This window comes from Dreissena polymorpha, chromosome 16 (assembly GCF_020536995.1).
Source record: "Dreissena polymorpha isolate Duluth1 chromosome 16, UMN_Dpol_1.0, whole genome shotgun sequence".
In the NCBI taxonomy this organism is placed as follows: Eukaryota; Metazoa; Mollusca; class Bivalvia; order Myida; family Dreissenidae; genus Dreissena; species Dreissena polymorpha.
The window spans coordinates 36,607,301-36,627,654 of record NC_068370.1 but is presented as its reverse complement, the minus strand read 5'-3'; the positions used below and the strand labels follow the sequence as shown (position 1 = coordinate 36,627,654).

Sequence of the window (20,354 nt, the reverse complement as noted above, 5' to 3'; positions counted from 1 at the left end):
CTCCACCAGAGTACTGGTTCTAGGTCCAGGAACTGACTCGAGAGCATTTGAAATAAGCCTTAGGCTTTCTATGCAACCCAACTTAAATAAATAGGTTTAAACTAATATGCGCCAAGAATTTTGATTTATAGATACGGGTTATTGTTCGCCAAAGACTTATCAGCACACTCTCATAATTCCAGAATAAATTGTTCTCTAGATATTCTGTGAAAGTGCCACATCCCCTAGTCACCTTATTTAATGTCCCTACTTACTGACCTCAAAATAAATGAATAGGCCTTTTAATTTCTGTAAACAGCAAGCGAAAGATGGAGTCACTTACAGCAGGTGCGCCATTTTGATCACATGCCCAATAACTCGTCAATTGTTTGTTAGTAATAGTATCCAGTCCTGTTTCTTAAATGCCAATAAATGTCTCCATTGTTGTAAAGTGATAGTAGACTCATTCTCAAGACCTTAAACAAGATATATTTTCAATTACAATGATGCTTTCACTTAAACTATCTTATTTTTATCAGTGCCCATAAAAGGTGGGATTTTTTTTTTTAGTTTTGCAATTAAGCTTTCTTTTTGTCTAATAAAAGCACAGAAACTTTTTTAATCTGGGCTGAACAAACATGGTTATCTTACATGGTAATCTTACATGTTAATCTGTGTGAATTACTTAACCAAATGTCTTTGATGTCCATGGCATGGTATTACAAAATTACAATATTTGATTTTTGTCCTCACAATCTTTAATTTTTCTGCTAAAAAAATCAACACAAATTAATGTCACAGAAATAATATATGATTTTGCAATATATATTTTTCACAAATATCAAGATTGATATAACCCATAAGGCCTGCATCTGAAGCTCAAAACAACTAAACTGTTCTGAAAAGGTGGATTACCGAATAATAGAAGTACTTTATGAAACATGAACATTTAGTTTCCAGTCATTATTAATTATTTACTCTCCAACGAAGAATTTTTATGTACATATTTACACCTTAGATTAATTGATGGTAGACACCTTTACTGGAACAACCTAGCTAGCAACTAGCTGGTTTCTAACTAGGACCAAACTGCATAAGAGGCTAAAAACACTAAGTTAAAAAGGCCAGTTGTGAATTATTCATAGATCAAAACCAGAGCTGTCACCATAGGATGACTTATGCCCCCTATAAACGCTTGATAGAAGTTATGAGCTCTTTTCGAAACCTAAACACAGATTTTGAAACCTAAACGCGGACCCTAAGTTCAAGGTCAAGGGCACAGGCGTCAAAATTTGTGTGCGTATGGAAAGGCCTTGTCCGTTTACACATGCATACCAAATATGAAGGTTATATCTCAAGGGACATAGAAGTTGTAAGCATTTTTCAAAACCTAAACGCAAATTTCGAAACCTAAACGCGGGCCCTAAGTTCAAGGTCACAGGGGTAAAAATGTGTGTGCGTATGGAAAGGCCTTGTCCATATACACAGGCATACCAAATATGAAGGTTATATCTCAAGGGAATAGAAGTTGTGAGCATTTTTTAAAACCTAGACGCAGATTTTGAAACCTAAACGCGGACCCTAAGTTCAAGGTCAAGGTCACAGGGGTAAAATTTTTGGTGCATATGGAAAGGCCTTGTCCATATACACATGCATACCAAATATGAAGGTTATATCTCAAGGTACATAGAAGTTACAAGCATTTTTTGAAACCTAAACCCAGATTTTGAAACCTAAACGTGGACCCTTAGTTCAAGGTCAAGGTCACAGGGGTAAAAATATTTGTGCGTATGGAAAGGCCTTTTCCATATACACATGCATACCAAATATGAAGGTTATATCTCAAGGGACATAGAAGTTATGAGCATTTTTCGAAACCTAAATGCGAAGTGTGACGGTAAGACAGACAGACGGACAGTACGATCACTATATGCCCCCTTTTCGAAGAAAAGGGGGCATAATAAGATTTAAACCACATCTTTCGACAAACCATACATATTAGTTTTTAAGTCAAATAAGATTCAAATGATAAAGTTCTTACTGATAATGCAGGGGTGTCAATTGTCCCAAATTTGAAATCCGGAAAATTAAGCCGTAGGATAAAGGGAAGAGAGGGCCCAACCCCCCGAGCCCTAGCTTATTGTTCTTTTTTTTAAATAGTCTTTCTAGGTGCAATTTCTGGTGAGTACAATGCGAAATATTATAAACCAAACCATCCGTAACACCGCATGTGTATTTGTCATTCTAAACAAATGATATTAAGAACTTCGAAATTAAATTAAAATCGACAAACCAGCGTATCCGAAAACGACTGTCCGAAAACATGTCGCGATACATCATTTGCAAATGAAATAAAATATGCATATCGTTTGACTGCAGAAAATGAAAACCAGTAACCAGTAACCTAGCAAATACGCAGTCAATATATAATTTGATTAACATATTGTTTTAAAATATGATATTGCAGTGCTTTACTTAGCCAGTTACTGCTCATGTCAGTGCCAGCCGCTTACCAATCAGAAATCAATAAATAAAATCGGTACCAAGCGCAAATGTCCGGAATGCCGACGATGCTATAACAATATTCGTTCTGAAATGATCCCGCACTAAAAGAATTTTGTCCCTACCCCCACCCGCCTTAAAGGGATCTTTTCACGCTTTGGTAAATTGACAAAATTGAAAAAAGTTGTTTCAGATTCGCAAATTTTCGTTTTGGTTATGATATTTGTGAGGAAACAGTAATACTGAACATTTACCATGCTCTAATATAGCCATTATATGCATCTTTTGATTATTTTAAAACCTAAAAATTATAAAGCGTTGCAACGCGAAACGATTGAATAATTTGGAGAGTTCTGTTTTTGTCGTTAAATTTTGTGAAACTACGAAGATTGCTTATATAACGTATAAAATACGTTTAGCATGTGTTCTCGGCGGAATAGCTCAGTAGGATAAAGCGTTTTTACTTCAGGACTCTGGCAGGACTCATGGGGTCACTGGTTCGAAACCTGCTCCGGGCAATGTTCTTTTCCTTTTTTTAATTTTATTCTTGATTTTTTACTGGAGCTTTTACGATCCAATGTTTACATTTATCAATATAAAGCATTTAATGAATAAGTTAAAAAAAATGCCAAAATCTGTGAAAAGGCCCCTTTAAACAAACTCATCGGATTTACATTCACCTCAAAATCAACCCTGGCCGGCTCAAATCCGGATTTCCGGAATAATCCGGAAAATTGACACCCCTGTAATTTTAACTCTCATATTATTAATTAAACGGTACATGGTATGCTAGTATTGGCCATGTATTATGAGCAGCTACTTACGCTCCAGCTACCATGGCTCCCGCTATCATGAGATACACGCTGAACTGTACCGATTTGGAGGCCTTTACTCTAAAGGAAGGAAAGAATATGTGAACGCTGAGAACATGGGTTTAATGCACACGTGTAAAGTGTTGTCTAAGATTAGCCTGTGCAGTTTACAAGGCTAATTAGGGACGACAATGTTGTCGCTGATAAAGATGTGCAGACTCGACAGGCTATTATCTGATGGACAATGTTGTCCCTAATAAAGATGTGCAGACTCGACAGGCTATTATCTGATGGACAATGTTGTCCCTGATAAAGATGTGCAGACTCGACAGGCTATTATCTGATGGACAATGTTGTCCCTGATAAAGATGTGCAGACTCGACAGGCTATTATTTGATGGCACTTTATGCAGATGCATGAAACCCAATTTTCACAGTGTGAGGTTAAATTAAGGAATTTTGTTGTAATTATTGCACGATTTAATTTTAATTGATGAGCTGTTACTATACAGTTATACAATAATTAATTCAAAAGTGGTGAGAGTTGATTTATTTTTCCAAGGAAAAAGGGTTAAATAGAACATGCATTTGTTTTCAGACAGAAATCATTTTACTCCTACAAACATATATTTGATGTCTTGTTTGTTAATCTTCTTGGAATTGTTTGCAGTATTTCAGCAGTATCTAAGATATTTCTGGGTAAGTACTTGAATCAAACATTAACATGTAACCCTTTCCCACTTGAAAGAAAAGCAAAAATGGATATGTGCAAAAAGCATAAAACCATAGATACTGATGAGCAGCAAAACAGCATAAAACCTGAACAGACTGCAAGTTACTTGCAGACTGTTCTGGTTTTATGCGGTTTGTACTTGCCATTTTCACTTTGCTTCTGTGTGCGAAATGGTTAAACAATCTTTGTACATGACCACTATCTCTTGTTTCATACTCAACTAAACAAGATGAGACATGTAGAAATACTCTATATGTCCTTGCACAGGACCAAACACATACAAATGGCATATTAAAACAAAATTCCAGCACTTGTGGTTTTAGAGAAGTACACTTTTTAAGTTATTTACTATATGAGTTTATATAAATCATCTGTCCCCTGGGTAATTGCCATTTTTAACTACAGGGACATGATTTCAACAATCTAAGCAGAGGAACACTAACAATAAAATATATTAAATCCCTGATCCCTAAAGTTTGTAGCATGCTCATTTTTAACCCAAGAGACATTATCTGGGCAATCTTTGTGGATGACAACTAGACAATTATACATACCATATATTAAACCCATGAGCCTTGCCTTTTTAGAGATTCTCTTCAATGTTCTGAAGTTTTTTCTCACAAATCCCAGATGACTTAATATCCCCAGATTTCACTTACCCCAAGATCCAGAACTCCGCAATCATTGTAAATAGAATTGAGAAACGTCGCAGAACTGTGAACATTGGTAAACTGGAAGCAAAAAGATTTAGAGGTACTTTACAGGTATTAAATACATGTTAGCTTGTGTCATGTTACTCTTCCCGATGATCAATAAAAAAAGACAGTCACTTGAAATGCCAATAAATTATTACATCATTACAAACAACTTAAGTCTTTTGATATACTAAAACCAATCTCATACCAGCAAACATGCCAAGTAAGATATTTTTTTGCTTTATTAAGTTATAATTTTTTTATTATTTGAGCCTTGTGTCCATGAAAACTGGGCCTAATGCATTTGCATTAAGTGTCATTCCAGATGACCATGTGCAGTCACAACATCTTCCATTTTTGTTCAGAAGAGACTTCCTGTGAGGCTTATCACAGGCTAATCAGGGAGGACACTTGATGCACAGGCTTATCACAGGCTAATCAGGGAGGACACTTGATGCACAGGCTTATCACAGGCTAATCAGGGAGGACACTTGATGCACAGGCTTATCACATGCATCAGGCTTGATGCACAGGCTTATCACATGCTAATCAGAGGACACTTGATGCACAGGCTTATCACAGGCTAATGACACATGGCTTATCACAGGCTAATCAGGGAGGACACTTGATGCACAGGCTTATCACAGGCTAATCAGGGAGGACACTTGATGCACAGGCTTATCACAGGCTAATCAGGGAGGACACTTGATGCACAGGCTTATCACAGGCTAATCAGGGAGGACACTTATCACAGGCTAATCAGGGAGGACACTTGATGCACAGGCTTATCACAGGCTAATCAGGGAGGACACTTGATGCACAGGCTTATCACAGGCTAATCAGGGAGGACACTTGATGCACAGGCTTATCACATGCTAATCAGGGAGGACACTTGATGCACATGCATTAAGCCCATTTTTCCCAGAACGCATCTTATGCACCAGCAACATATAAGACACTACCTTATTTTCTGTGTTCCTCCAAGTCCACAGAGCAAATTGCCAACAAACATAATTGGCAAAGGCCATATCTACAATTAAAAGTTTTATTAAAACTTTGCTCTAAACGTATACAGTTTAAATGCTTCTAAGTTTTCATACAGATAACATCAGAATAATAAAATCAGCTTTATTCTTTGATTATTGTAAACAAGCAATTTCTTGACAGCATTTATATCCCTTGTATTTATTATCTTTCTATTGTATACATCACTATGATATTGTCTTTTGTATACTTGTCCTCAAAAATGCATCGCACATGTGTGCAAAGCAACTACACCTGTAAATAATCCCCCTCTAAATAACCAAATAACTGCCTGTATGAACTTGAACCCAAGAACCCCAAGATTTTAGTTCCTTACTCTACCAATGTGATTTTGTCCATAATGTATAGAAGTGTGCAACACTTTCATGTTGTTACGCTTCAACCAAAAGTATAATGTCATTATCGCATGTCATGTTGGAAATTGAAAATACAGTACCCATAATGCTTGGCGGTAAATAGCACTATTCAATAGTACCTTGTGTGTACAAAATGGTATCTTCCTTAAGTATTTTCAACATTTCCAAAAATAAAATTTCCTTTCATTAAAAGAAAACAAATAGATTTGAGGTAAGATCTTTTAAACAGAACTTTTCTAGTTTAGGAGCCAAGCCATTTACATGGAGGTCACATTCCACTACAAACCCTCTTAAAAGTATCTCCTGCGAAGTCCGGAAATTCAATCACAGAGAATAACTTGGCTGCATATAAGACAAAGATTCCAGTCAGCATCTGAAAAACAAAAATAGACTTGACAAGTTGTTCCCTAAATATAACTTAACGCAAGTCCTTTTTTACAACTGGGTTAACAAATCCTACCAATTTTTAGCAATTTCAAAAAACTTAAAAAAGCTCATGAATATCTTATATTCTTTCACTTAAATAAAAGGTACAATTTTATTATGTTACCTTCTATTTGTTTAATTTGCCTTTCCATTTATTTTTGATGATATTTTCGTCACAGCCCAACAAATGTGTACTATAATGGCATAAATAAAACAATAATTTAGATTTTTAGATTGTTTTCATACAGCATAACAGTTATCTTAAAATGATCAAATTTGAGGACATGTTTTTGCATCCCTTTAAAAAATAATGGCATATACCCTATTTATTTTTATAGACACTCTACAGCACGTTCATTTTGACACATCCATGGACTAAACAAAGACTAACATAAATTTTCCTATGATACATATATTTATACTATTTTCATCAGGGTTTTCCCAAATAAGTTTCAGTGCCAAAATTTCAAAATCGATGTGGCTTATGTCTTTGATATTCTGAACACAGTTATTTGGCACTTAAAATTTCTTTGCAAACTTTGATCCCGTTGTTTGCATTCTGCTAATGACCAATTAAATCACGAACTCATAGATCAGCTGTTAATTGTGCATAAGCCGTAACACAAGACATGTGAGATTAATGGGTTGTCTCACAACTTAGTCCAGTTTGGTCCAGATGTGTGTGCCATCATCAATCACACCAATAAGTTTTGCTGTATTTTACAACAAGAGGGCCATGGTGGCCGTCCCTCACCTGAGTAGTATGTATGTTTAAAAAGGGTTGTTAACGTTGTTTTGTGAAAAGAAAGGGTGTGTTGTTTCTGCAGACATATACATACATGTATATGCATTATAAGTAGTTTTGTGTGTGTGTGTTTATGTTTTTTTTTAAATAGACATTTGTTACCCGTTGCGACAAAGCTATATTTTGGATAAAAGTAACATGAGGACAGTAATTTAATAATGAGCATCAGCAAAAGAAAATGGAAGTAAATTTTTCCACAAATTGTTGTCCAGCTTTGAGATAATGAGATAAGCATCTCAGCATCTTTGTATGTTATAGGGGATGACAAGTAACAACTTGTTTTTGCAAGAACAGCTTTAGATACTGATAACAACTGTATTTTTTCAATAAATCGAGTGTTTATGAAATAGATTTTGCATATTTAAATACAATATATTAAATTGTTATCATATATCAAAGTCGTTGTAAATGAAATCACAAATCTTTGATAATTACACACAAACTACTGAATGGCTACAAACTGTATAAGCTGTCTATCTTATCAGTGCATGGTGTCCATCTTACATCAAGACAAGGGTCTTTAATCTGAGAGCCCAGTTAATCGGGACCAATTTTTAAGGAACTGTAAGCCTGTTACACAGTCATCCCATGGCTATTCAAGAAGGCATCAATCAACACTATTGTACTGCAACAATGCATGCACAGGTATAATACAGTTCTGTTAATTGTTTTATGTGCACCAACATCCTCATAACAACTAATGTGTTAACATGGTTTTAAAATAGCCATATAAGGAATACTACCACACATGGTGGCCATGTTTTTCCAAGGACCGGAACCACGTTTGAACTCAACCAACATATCATTTTAGACAAACATTTTGACAAAGTTACATAAAGATTGGGCATCAAATGTGACTTTTACAGTGTTCACAAGGATTTTCTTTTTTTTTACTTCGTGACCTAGTTTTTGACCCAGTTTCGAACTCAGTCGAGGTATCAATGGGACAAATGTTCTGACCAAGTTTCATGAAGAACAGACAAAAAATATGGCCTCTAGAGTGTTCACAAGGCAAAATGTTAACGCCGCACGACGGACGACAGACAATGGACAAAAGGCGATCACAAAACAACAAAGGGATATAACTCTTAATTTAGAAAGGTATGGTTATGGTTCTTGTGCATTGCACTTCTTTCCATATATTTCTACACACCCATGAAGTTTGATGTTGAAATGTTGTATTGTATCTGAAATATAGCCCTGAAAAGTTCCACCATACAAAAGCAACAAAGGAAAATAACCCTTACTTTAGAAAGTGAAGGGTTATGGTTCTAAATCATGGCACTTCTCTTTGTTAATTAATATCAATACACCCATTAAGTTTCATGTTGAAGTCTTGCATGGTATCTGAGATATAGCCCTGAAAAATTACATCAAATAAAACAACAACAAAGGGAATTAACTCTTATTAAAGGAAGTGTAGGGTTATGGTTATGTGCATGGCACTTTTCCTCATTGTTATTTATACAACTTTTAAGTTTCATGTTGATATCCAATTAAGTTTCTGAGATATAGCCCTAAATTTTTTATGACAGACTGTTATAAGGACTGACAGACAAGGCAAATTCTCTATCCCTCCACCTTTAAGACAGACAGACAGATTTTTTATTTGAGACTTATACAAAGTACATCGTCTATATAATATATATATATTATATAGACGATGTACTTTGTATCTCTCTCTCTCTCTCTCAATATATATATATTGTCGCATGATTTTATACAAACAAGAGACCCATGTGGGCCTGAATCGCTCTACTGGCTGGAAACAATAGGGCTCAAGCGCTTGATAGCATGAACAATCTGAGTAGGTTTTAAACAAACAGACCCAAAATGGGAAATTCATCGCATAAACAAGAAGAAACGTAAAATTTAAACTTCAAATGGCTCCTATTCAACAATAAGTTGGACAAATTTTCTTCACTCTCAATGGGGTTCTGGCCCTTGATGATATAAAACATCCGTTGAAGTTTCAAAAGGATAAAACTTAATATGTAAACAAACAAGAAATGTGTTTGTCGGAAACACTATGTCCCCTTCTGTGCCGCTTTGATTTTTTTTTTGACCATTGACCTTGAAGGATGACCTTGACCTCTCAACACTCAAAATGTGCAGCTCCATAAGATACACAATCATGCATGCCAAATATGAAGTTGCTATCTTCAATATAGCAAAAGTTATGGCAAAATGTTTAAGTTTTTCATTTTTTTCTCAAATTCAAGGGGAGATAATTCTGGACTTATAACTCCGATATTGCTCATTTTCAATAGGGTTTGAATCATCATTCAGATAAAGATAATGTGCAAGTTGGGAAATGATTGGATGAAAACTGTGGACTTGTTTTCGTAAACATGCCTAATTTCACAATTATCTCAAATTCAAGGGGAGATAATTCTGGACTTTTTATTCTGATGTAACCCATTTTCAATAGGGTTCGAGTCCTCATTAATATCAACACACTGAACAAGTTTGAAAAGAATCGGATGAACAAGAGAAAGTCTAACACACACACACAGACAGACAGAAACCATGCCATCCCATAAGCTCTTCTGGCCTATGGCCAGAAGAGCTTAAAATTAGATAAAAAACAAGAGGGCCTGAAAGGCCCAAAGTCGCAGCTTGCTCACCTGAGATAATAATATATTATTGGGACAAATCTTCTGACCAAGTTTCATGAAGATCGAAAAATAAATGTGGCCTCCTGAGTGTTAACAAGCTTTTACTATAGCCATATAAGTCAAAATGCCCCGCCCCCTGGCAGTCATGTTTTTCAACCAACCGGCATCATTTTTGAACTCGTCCAAGATATTATCGGGATGAATCTTCTGACCAAGTTTCATGAAGATAGGACAGTAAATGTGGCCTCTAGAGTGTTAACACGATTTTACTATAGCCATATAAGGAAAAATGACCCACCCCTTGGAAGCCATGTTTTTCAAGCAAACATAATTGTTTTCAAATTCATCCAAGATATCTTTGAGACCAATCTTCTGACCAAATTTCATGAAGATTGGACAGTAAATGTAGCCTTTAGAGTGTTAACAAGGTTTTACTATAGCCATATACATTTGTATAGCTATAAGGACAAATGCCCCGCCCCTGGTGGCCATGTTTTTAAAGCAAACTCATCCAGATATCATTGGGACAAATCTTCTGACCAAGTTTCATGATGATCGGAATATAAATGTGACCTCTAGAGTGTTAACAAGGTTTTACTATAGCCATATAAGGAAAAATGCCCCGCCCCAGTGGAAGTGGTGGCCATGTTTTTCAACCAACCAGCATCATTTTTGAACTCGTCCTAGATGTTATTGGGATGAATCTTCTGACCAAGTTTCATGAACATTGGACTATAAATGTGGCCTCTAGAGTGTTAACAAGATTTTACTAAAGCCATATATAGCCATAAAAGGAAAAATGCCCCGCCCCTTGGCAGCCATGTTTTTCAAGCAAATGTTACCATTTTTGATCTCATCCAAGATATCATTGAGACCAATCTTCTGACCAAATTTCATGAAGATTGGACAATAAATGTGGCCTCTAGAGAGTTTACAAGGCAAATGTTGACGCTGCACAATGGAAAACGGACAAAAGGCGATCACAAAAGCTCACGATGAGCACGTTGTGCTCAGGTGAGCTAAAATACCCACACAAAAAAGAAAAATTGTGGGTTTTTAAATAAGAGTGTTACAAATGCAGTTGGAAATATATAACATACATCATATGCATACAGGAGATGAATATATTATGATACATGTGACATATCATTTATCAGTCTTGATTGTAAAAACAGTAACAGATTAATAAGTTCCATTTTATCCACCATTTTTAACAAATTCAAGTATTTATAAACAGATGGTTTGATATAATATTTGTTGTTTCTTTTTTTTTCTCTTAAATCATTATATGTAGGGCATACACAAATTAAATGATATTTATCCTCAATGTCAATAAAATCACAGAACATGCAGTATCTTACATGTACAGATCTTTCCTCAACATTTCTAGTGTATCTACCCGTTTGAATTCTCAAAGGGTGTACAGATAAACGTAATCTACTAACACATGCTCTTAATGATTTAGGTAGAATATTTAGATGTGGTTCATATACTAGAGCTGCTTTAAACTGCCTATACATATCCATCATATAGCTTTCGTTGACAGCATTGTACCATTTAAGTTTAAAAGAGTCTACAATTCTACACTTAAATACAAACAAAAATGATTTCATATCAAAAGCATACGCATTTTCGAATACAGTACATCTGGAAAACCATAATCATTTAAAATCTTTGTAACATTATATACCCAATTTTTACAACCCTTTTCACAATATCTAACTGCTTCGTTGTATACATATTTTTAATGATGTTGTCGCTTGACATGCAGCTTAAACCAATATTAAAGTATACTTACACATCTATGTAAATAGAGCAGATAGGAGTGGGGGGATAAAAAGCAGTCTATATGAGGATTGAGGTGTATTTATTTTCTAAAATGCAGGTGTATAAGATTGCAATGGTAATCAACTTACCTGAGCTAAACCCAGGAACTGGAATGATGGGAATCTGAAAAAGAAATTGGAAGTCTCATGAAAAGCAAAATACATGTGAATTGATTTCCTCCATAAACTTCAAAATTATTTACACATAGAGTGACATAAATATCCCAAGACTCTAATTAACTTTCATAATGGTTTTAAATTTTAATTAAAGGGAAGAACATAGATCATACAAGTCACAACCAAACTGTAATGTTTATGTAAATGAATGTTTGATAGTTGTGTTTAAAAGGTAAATGTTACTAGGAATAGGTGTTTTCGCAGTTTAGATTTTATTTTGGATTGTGTACTATTATTCAAAGGCACAGTTTTAAATGCATGTGAATGAGCTGATAATTGCATCATCACTGTGCAAACACACTGTAGTCAGTATCAAGTTACTGAACAAGATTGAGACAAATAACGTCTGGGGCATCCCTTCACTTGATAGACCAATAGTAATTATACTACAATACTGTGGCAAGAATGTCAATATAAACCAATAAAAGAAAAACTTATAAAATTTGCAAAGGGCAAAAATTGTTTAGCTAGTTTTTTTAATTCTAACTTTTTGAACAAGAGGGCCATGATGGCCCTGTATTGCTTCACTGCTGAAAAAAAGGCAGAGCTTTGTCACAGACGTGACGAATACCCCCACATGCCGCATTGACAAAGAATATTTTGCATGTTGTCTTCACAAATAACAGCTGACACCATGCTCAATGTTTAAAACGCACTAAGTGACCCTGTGACCTAGGTTTTGATCCGGCATGACCCATATTCAAATTTGACCAAGACATCATCTAGATACAACTTCTGACCAAGTTTGGTTAAGATCGGATGAAAACTACTTGAATAAGAGAGTGGACACTTAATACGGACCTACCGACAGACAAGCTCACTCCTATATACCCCCCTTAACTTCGTTTGTGGGGGTATAATAATTCGTTCCTACAATGTTCTCCTCCACGATAAAATTATGCCCAGATACCGGGTGTAACCCACTTTGAAATTTTGCAACTAAATGCATTATTACTTAAAGCATTTTAATAAATTATGATGGAATTAATGACACACAAGTGAACTGTAAATGAATAAATAAATAAGTTAATAATTTGCTAACTGCTTTTACTCAAATTGTTTGAAATTGGCAGCAGTCTTTAATCAGATTTAATTGTTTATTTAAGCCAATAGGATGTACAGTTACACCATTGTCTACTCTTGTTTTCACACCAGTCATTTTCCTTTGTCTAGATGCCCAGTTCTAACCATTGTTAATGCAGACAGCGTATCAAATTTTTAGGTCAATAACGCTGTGATGTATTATAGCACAGTCTACAGTTTAAAGAGTTCTGGGACGGCACTTTATTCGCCAAATTTGCTAAATTTGCGCCATTGGCAAACGACAGCAGAAGCCCTGAGGGCCCTCAATCTATCAAATCTGCGGCCCAATTTTGGCCACGTCCCCCCCTTTTGGGGAAAAATTGCTCAATATTAAAAAAAAAAGATGTCTCATGATTATTATATCTCAATTCTATTTAATCTTGTCAAACATACCTAATTATGAAAAAAGAAATGAATATAGTGCAAACATGTACAAATGTAATAATGAGAGAGTAAGTAAAAAAATCCCCCAAAAAGGGAAACGCCGTGAAAATTCCCCCTCATGAGGGTAGCGCCCCGCTTCCCCTAAAATGGATTGAGGGCCCTGTGCTATCAACCAGAATCTGAAGATAAAAGTCCTGATTTAGACAGGCAACCAGAATCTGAAGATAAGAGTCCTGATTTAGACAGGCAACCAGAATCTGAAGATAAGTCCCGATTTAGACAGGCAACCAGAATCTGAAGATAAGAGTCCTGATTTAGACAGGCAACCAGAATCTGAAGATAAGAGTCCTGATTTAGACAGGCAACCAGAATCTGGAGATAAGAGTCCTGATTTAGACAGGCAACCCGAATCTGAAGATAAGAGTCCTGATTTAGACAGGCAACCAGAATCTGAAGATAAGAGTCCTGGGGCCCGTCTTATCAAAGATCGTATGACATTCTCACCTTACGATGCAATTTTCGAAGCGCCATAAATACGTAACCGTCACATTTATAATTACTTTTGTTGAACATTTCCATTCATTTTCAAAGTAGCTGTCAAATATCCTTTATATTTGAAACATAGAAATCATTATCACTTACATTTTAAAATTACAAAATTCAATCGTAAGTTAACATTGTCGTACGATCTTTGATAAGACGGACCCCTGATTTAGACAGGCAACCAGAATCTGAAGATAAGAGTCCTGATTTCGACAGTTTAATACTCTCTCAAGGCTTAAGTTAATAAGAGTGTTTAGTTTAATAAATTAATTTTTAAATGTTAATAGAAACAGCTAGCTGAAATTACAGAAAATCACTCACCACTGTGATGTTAATATGCAATGCATTTATTATTTGTACATGTTTTATAAAGTTTTCAGAATAATTAATTTATTTTCCAATTTGGATGCAAACTCCACTAATTTTCCCCATTTGACAGATACTGATACAATGCCCAAAGTGGTGAGGAAAAACATTGTATGTGGACTACAGCTTATGGAAATTTAAGTTTCGATATAGAAGTACACAAACACAAAGAGTAGATATTTTAGAATATTATTGTATTATTATAATTCGATTATTTACAATTACGTAATGCATGTTTTGCAAGTTCGCAGCCAGAATAGTGATGTTATTATTTATAAACGGTATAATAGGTTCTGGGGATTCCGATAATGACGTCACTTTTGCGCATGCTCAAATTTTGGCCGTCAAAACTGCGGCCATTCTGCTATTGTTTGCATGTGATGAACCGCATCGTTATAAGGTTACAATAATATTCGCGACTCTTTTGAAGAAAAAAAATATACTCAGAACTTGAAATTCTTTCAGATTAAATTGAATCCAATGAACGAACACAAATAAGGACGAAAACAAACAACAAATTGATTGAATTTATGTAATCAACATATAGAAACTGATTTGAACCTATTTGTCTGTAAAAACTTACCTTGTTACAGATTAACTAAATCCTCTTGATAAATGTAAATGCTTTTATTTAATTGTTCACACCAGTTTTGACACTCTTTGTTTCAGCATTTTTAACCCAGTGTTTAATTGCCCCTTTGTTTATCACAAACCAATTATCTCGATATGATCGGATACTGTCCAGACAATTACTAAGAAAACAGTTTGTAATAAACCCAGGGACCTATACTTGTATGACTCAATATGGGGTCTCTGCATAAACCGCATGTGTCTGGTCATTAAACACAAGTTATGAAACCTCCATGTCATCTCTTAGCATATTAAGTCAAAAACTTAACAGTTGCTTTAATAAAATATTTGAACATATTTAAAAAATAGACATTTGTCCGAAATGGATTAACAGCTAGGAACTATTAAGTATATATATTAGCCAGTTTAAAGATAACAATAAAGTGTTTAATAACTATACATTTAAAATATTTTACAAATTTACTGCTACACAAATAACGTATTTAACGGGTACCTGCAAATGTAAACTCTGCTATAATGTGTAAAGATCGTGCGTTACTGCAGCAGTGTTCGAAACATCATCATGAAAACAAGCAATCGCGTTTGGTCATTATATACGGATATAAAATACTTGCGTAAAATAAATTAAATGTGTAGATTTATGGTATCATAAAATGCTAGATTTGTATCGCTTATTATCACTAGAGAAGAGTTTTCAATATACAAGTACATGCAAAGACAGTTCAATTTGCAAAATATGCAGGTGTTTTTTTCAATAGGAATGCTTAAATTATTAATATTTTCATTCAATGTAAACAAAACGAAAATTCATTCAATGTAAAAGAAAATTAAAACAACATTTCAAGATTGAAATTTATTGAGCTATTTAAGGGCTTTGTTTTATGACTGATTCAATACACCCCTTACACTAAATTTCAATCTCTGATGAAAAATAACACTATCGCATCCACACCTCTTATAATAATTCAAATTATTATATGTTTTATAATTTTTGAAATATCATTTATTAAAAACTTACTTAAAAAAGAATACAGGTATTTATAGTTTTGTTTTGTGAAAATGTAAGTATTAAGTCTTCCGACGACCTTTACTCTAATACAATATAATAGGCAGCGATCGAGAAGTTGAAGGCCAATCTATTTTTAGTAACGGAAAACCCCTCTAGTGACGTCACACAAAAACCTCCTATAAGCTTTTACATTTGAGACTTTAAGAATGCGCGCTATCAATTGTACAGCACACTAGGTTGGCGCTAAGGAAAAAAAATTAGTAGCCAAATTTCAGCACTATGATGATGACCCACATTATAACCTTATTTGCTCAATGAACGACATAATCATTATCATGAATATATAGGTATCAATAATGACTGTATTAAATTATCAATGAAGTCACATTTAAATAAATTATTTGTTACGTGAAATCAAACAATTTCATGTTTTTTTTTATTTTTCATTTATATTAATTTTTATGCACTGGCATAAACGGTATACAATGTTAGAACTTTCAGATATGTCCTGGTCTTTGAATGGGTGGGTCTTGCGTAACTCCTATTCGCCCCCCCCTTCTCCCAATAATTTTTGTTGTAGTCTGGTGCTTCTTGATTCTTGAAAAATACATTTACTGCAATGTATTCTTGAATTGACATATTTGTCCATAGTTGCAATATATAATTTATTCAAACGTACTGGTAAATTTGTAAGTCTTAAATACTGCATGTACTGAGCGGCTAGGCTATATTTAGTCACACATCGTCTGTTTTTAAAAAAGCATGCTTTGCATGCGTAGAACTTGGCATTGCAGACGACAGCAATAATTTTGCGCTCTTTCTTATAACACAGGTTCTACATGGCATAGTGAATAGTTATTATCACGTGGCTGTAGAAAAACGGTGTAAATCAGTTCTACAAATAGACATGATAAAATATACATGCACTGGATTTAATTTGTTACCGCATCAAATTATTAACGAGTTTTGTTTTTCACAACTTACTCGCCGTAAGTAAATTTACACTGCTCACCAATTGCAATTAACTTCTCATAATTAATGATTCTTTACAGTACGGTAAATAGGTGTGATGATGATGCCCGAAACAGCCTTTAATGTACTGCTTTATTTACCAGTTTTATATCATGTATTAATGCTACAACTGTGATTCATTGTTAATAAATCTGCGATAAACGCTTACTCTGTGACCAACGTCAATTAAAAATAATAATCGCTATATAACTGTCTCCATAAACATTCTAGTAACCGATTGGACGTTAAATATCACAGTTTGGCGACTGGAAAGTTACCCGAAAATTTCCCGTGATGCATCTGTCAGCATACATGACTGTGTTATGTGGCTTGAATATACGATAAGGGCATCCGGTTATCTCTTATCAGTGGACTTTCTATTACCACCTGGAGCTTTTATGGCGATTACATGTGGAAATCGGTACTGAGTTCTCTTTAAAAGTAGGGAATATTATATACTTATAGAGAAATATGAGGGTTTTTTTGCAATCGCCATTTTCATTCACATTTTAAACTTTAATCGCCAGCTGAAATATTCAATCGCCTTTGGCGATTTTGGCGATCGGAAACGCTAACATAGGCACACCATCTTTATGATCTTGATAAAGTTGATGCTGTCATAACATTGTTGGGCCCGAAAGTAGTCCATATAAACGGACTCCCAGAGCCTTTGATAATTTTTGCTATGGCGGCTCTGGCAGTCCATATGCATCCCTTCATAAACATGGGTGCAGTTCAGCGCAGCGAATCCGTGCGCTTCACTAAACAGACTTCGTTAGAGACAAATTGAGGAAAATAATGAATAAACTTCATAAACATGTTAAATTTACCTGAATGGCAACCTACGGATGTCATCCTTTGCATGCAACCTGTAAAATCACGACGATGTTTCAACATACTTTTCTCGCTGATATGTTTATGTGTAAATTTGAAACAGTGTATTCTGTATCGAATACCACATCGTTATCGACTTTATAGGCTGGAGCACATAACCCGACATGCAAAATATTGGTGTACTGCGACCTAACCAATATTCGGTCAATTTTCCAATATGGTGGATAAAGCGTACAAAACAAAACCAAAGTCAATAAAATCAATTATTTCTTGCTTTAATGGTACCATTTGGATGAGTTTGTGGTTTAGATAGGTAAACTTGTATAAGTTCTTGTAGTTTCAGTGTTCCTTAACCCTTGCATTGTTGATAACAGTTTGCACCCATGGCCAAGAGAGAGCGCATTGCAACTATCAGCAACCCATTGGCTTATAAAGCTGATAGTTGAATTATTGCAAATAGACCCGAAAGACACTCCTATACAACTCCTGCTCATCCAATGCAGGGCTAGCGCTGGCCCAAAATATCTTTGAGCCACCCAGATCTAGGGGGGTCCGGGGGCATGCCCCCCCCCTCCCGAAAATTTTTTGGATCCTAGATTATCTGTGGTGCGTTTTGGGCCTATTGCCAACCAGTTTTTGTTTGTTTAAAATAACAATATATACAAGCACATGTCACATCTCATAATATACATCACATCACAATTTCATAGTTATAGAGATATTTTTACAGCACATTTTTAACAACATGATGAATGGCATGTAAAATACAAGCATACATTTCATTCACAAAATACATTGCAAACAAATCCTGCTATACACAGAGAACAAAGTCATGACATGTATCATTATTATATCATTATTATTCTGCGCTGTTTTTTACAAGGCTACAGTGTGTAGATCACTTTAAAGTCAACATCTTTGCAGTCTTTTCCTTCAATTGAGATTTTCATGAGATGTTCCAAATTTTGTAGACGATATGAATTACTGTTCCTATGTGTTACAAATTCGTAACTTTAATTAAACTTTAATTGCAATTAAACCGCGCGTGTTGTTCACGTTTTCCTTTGATTATAATACGCCGCTGTTAGTTAGCATAGTGTGTGAGTAAAACGATCAAATTAATTAATAATAACCTATTCATCGGCAGAAAGTTGTAACATCAACGACATAGAACTAATTATTTAATTATCACTCTTTAATTTAGATCGATAGTCAGCTTGGAAATAATTAATTTATGGTCACGCTTATTTTCATTTTTAATCTTATAATATGACATTTGCGACCGGCCGCTATTTTGTTTGCAGACGACAATATTAACTGTGTATTCAAAGCTCCACCCATTTTTACGTTTCATTCAAAAACGTCATTTCATGTGTAAGCGAACTCAGTTTTGATTGGCCAGCTACCATGTTCACTTCAATAACAATAAGGTCAAGCGATGTCTCGATACAGGTGCAGACCGGTTTTCGTTCACTGTTCAAATTGCGAATACTTTCATCGAAACAAAGAGAAAAATATAGAAAACCAGTTTCGGGTTAACATGGGGGCGGTTTTCAATGAAATTTTACGAGATTTTAGCATTTTCGCAAATCGGATTTTCCTTGAGCAAAATTCTCAATATTTTCGCAAATGGCTTAAGTGGCGAACGACAGCGCGAGCCCTGCAATGCCCCATTTTTACAAAAATATTCCAGGATCAGCCATCTTCGCACACACAGACAATCACAATTTAAGCAACTGAACACATGGGTAACCGGCGGTTTAGATGACTAGACTAGAGTCAGTGGTCTTCTTCGAGTCGAGACTCGAAAAGCTCTTCACAATTTCTAAAAATATTATGAAATTAAAAGAAATAAAAAACTTACTTGTACGTTGTCAATACAATTTTGTTCGCAACTATTATTAAAAACGAAGTGCATCCATAGAAAAATGCCGAAGCAATTCTCGCAAGAATTGTGCTACGATGTTCACTGTCGCTCGACATTATTGAATTTCCGGTTGAAGTGAAAGTAGGGTCATGGTTACTCATTCCCAGAGCATTCATCGTTATCGACATCGTTGCTATTCTTAAGGTGGCAGGGGATATATCAGTGAAAGGGGGGTCCATACATATCTTTAGGGTAGGTGTTACCTATGGTCTTTAAAAATCAATTAGGTATTTATAAGATGTATTTCTTGTGTTAGGTTGTAGAAAGAATGTCTCAAAATTTTGGAAAAAAACATTACAACTAGCCACAGCTCCCTAGCAAGGAAATTTTGAATCTTCAAAAAGGAGGTTTTCACTTTTGTCGGAAGTCAATATTTCACGCTGCAGAAACAGAACAAAATTTTGAAGGTAAATTGTGAAAAATCTAAACGTATGGGAGACACTTTTCTAGGCAAATAAACAAAGCACAGGGATGAAATTAATGAGAAATGTAGCCAAAACTAGGATTGCATTCTGTTTGAATGTTCTGTGCATGCCATGAAATGGGTCAAATTTCTCAATTTTTCATTAAAAATGAGGTGGGTGGGGGGAAAGATCAAGGGCCATAGTTTCACAAGTGAAGAAGCCAGCCTTGT

The 20,354-nt window shown here is 35.1% G+C and overlaps 1 protein-coding gene across 2 annotated transcripts in view; it reads right to left on the bottom strand.

The window, feature by feature from the left end:
* LOC127862890 (UDP-sugar transporter sqv-7-like) overlaps nucleotides 1–19,825 on the bottom strand; it is a 123,740-nt gene extending 103,915 nt beyond the window's left edge. For both annotated transcript variants that reach the window (XM_052402156.1, XM_052402155.1), the window contains exons 1-6: nucleotides 19,658–19,825; nucleotides 11,886–11,919; nucleotides 6,407–6,493; nucleotides 5,683–5,750; nucleotides 4,685–4,756; nucleotides 3,306–3,374 (exon numbers count right to left, since the gene is read on the bottom strand). In XM_052402156.1, the coding sequence (XP_052258116.1) occupies nucleotides 3,306–3,374; nucleotides 4,685–4,756; nucleotides 5,683–5,750; nucleotides 6,407–6,493; nucleotides 11,886–11,919; nucleotides 19,658–19,821 (494 nt within the window). In that variant the 5' untranslated portion in view covers nucleotides 19,822–19,825. The remainder of the gene's footprint in view (nucleotides 1–3,305; nucleotides 3,375–4,684; nucleotides 4,757–5,682; nucleotides 5,751–6,406; nucleotides 6,494–11,885; nucleotides 11,920–19,657) is intronic.
* Between the last annotated feature and the right edge of the window lie 529 nt (nucleotides 19,826–20,354).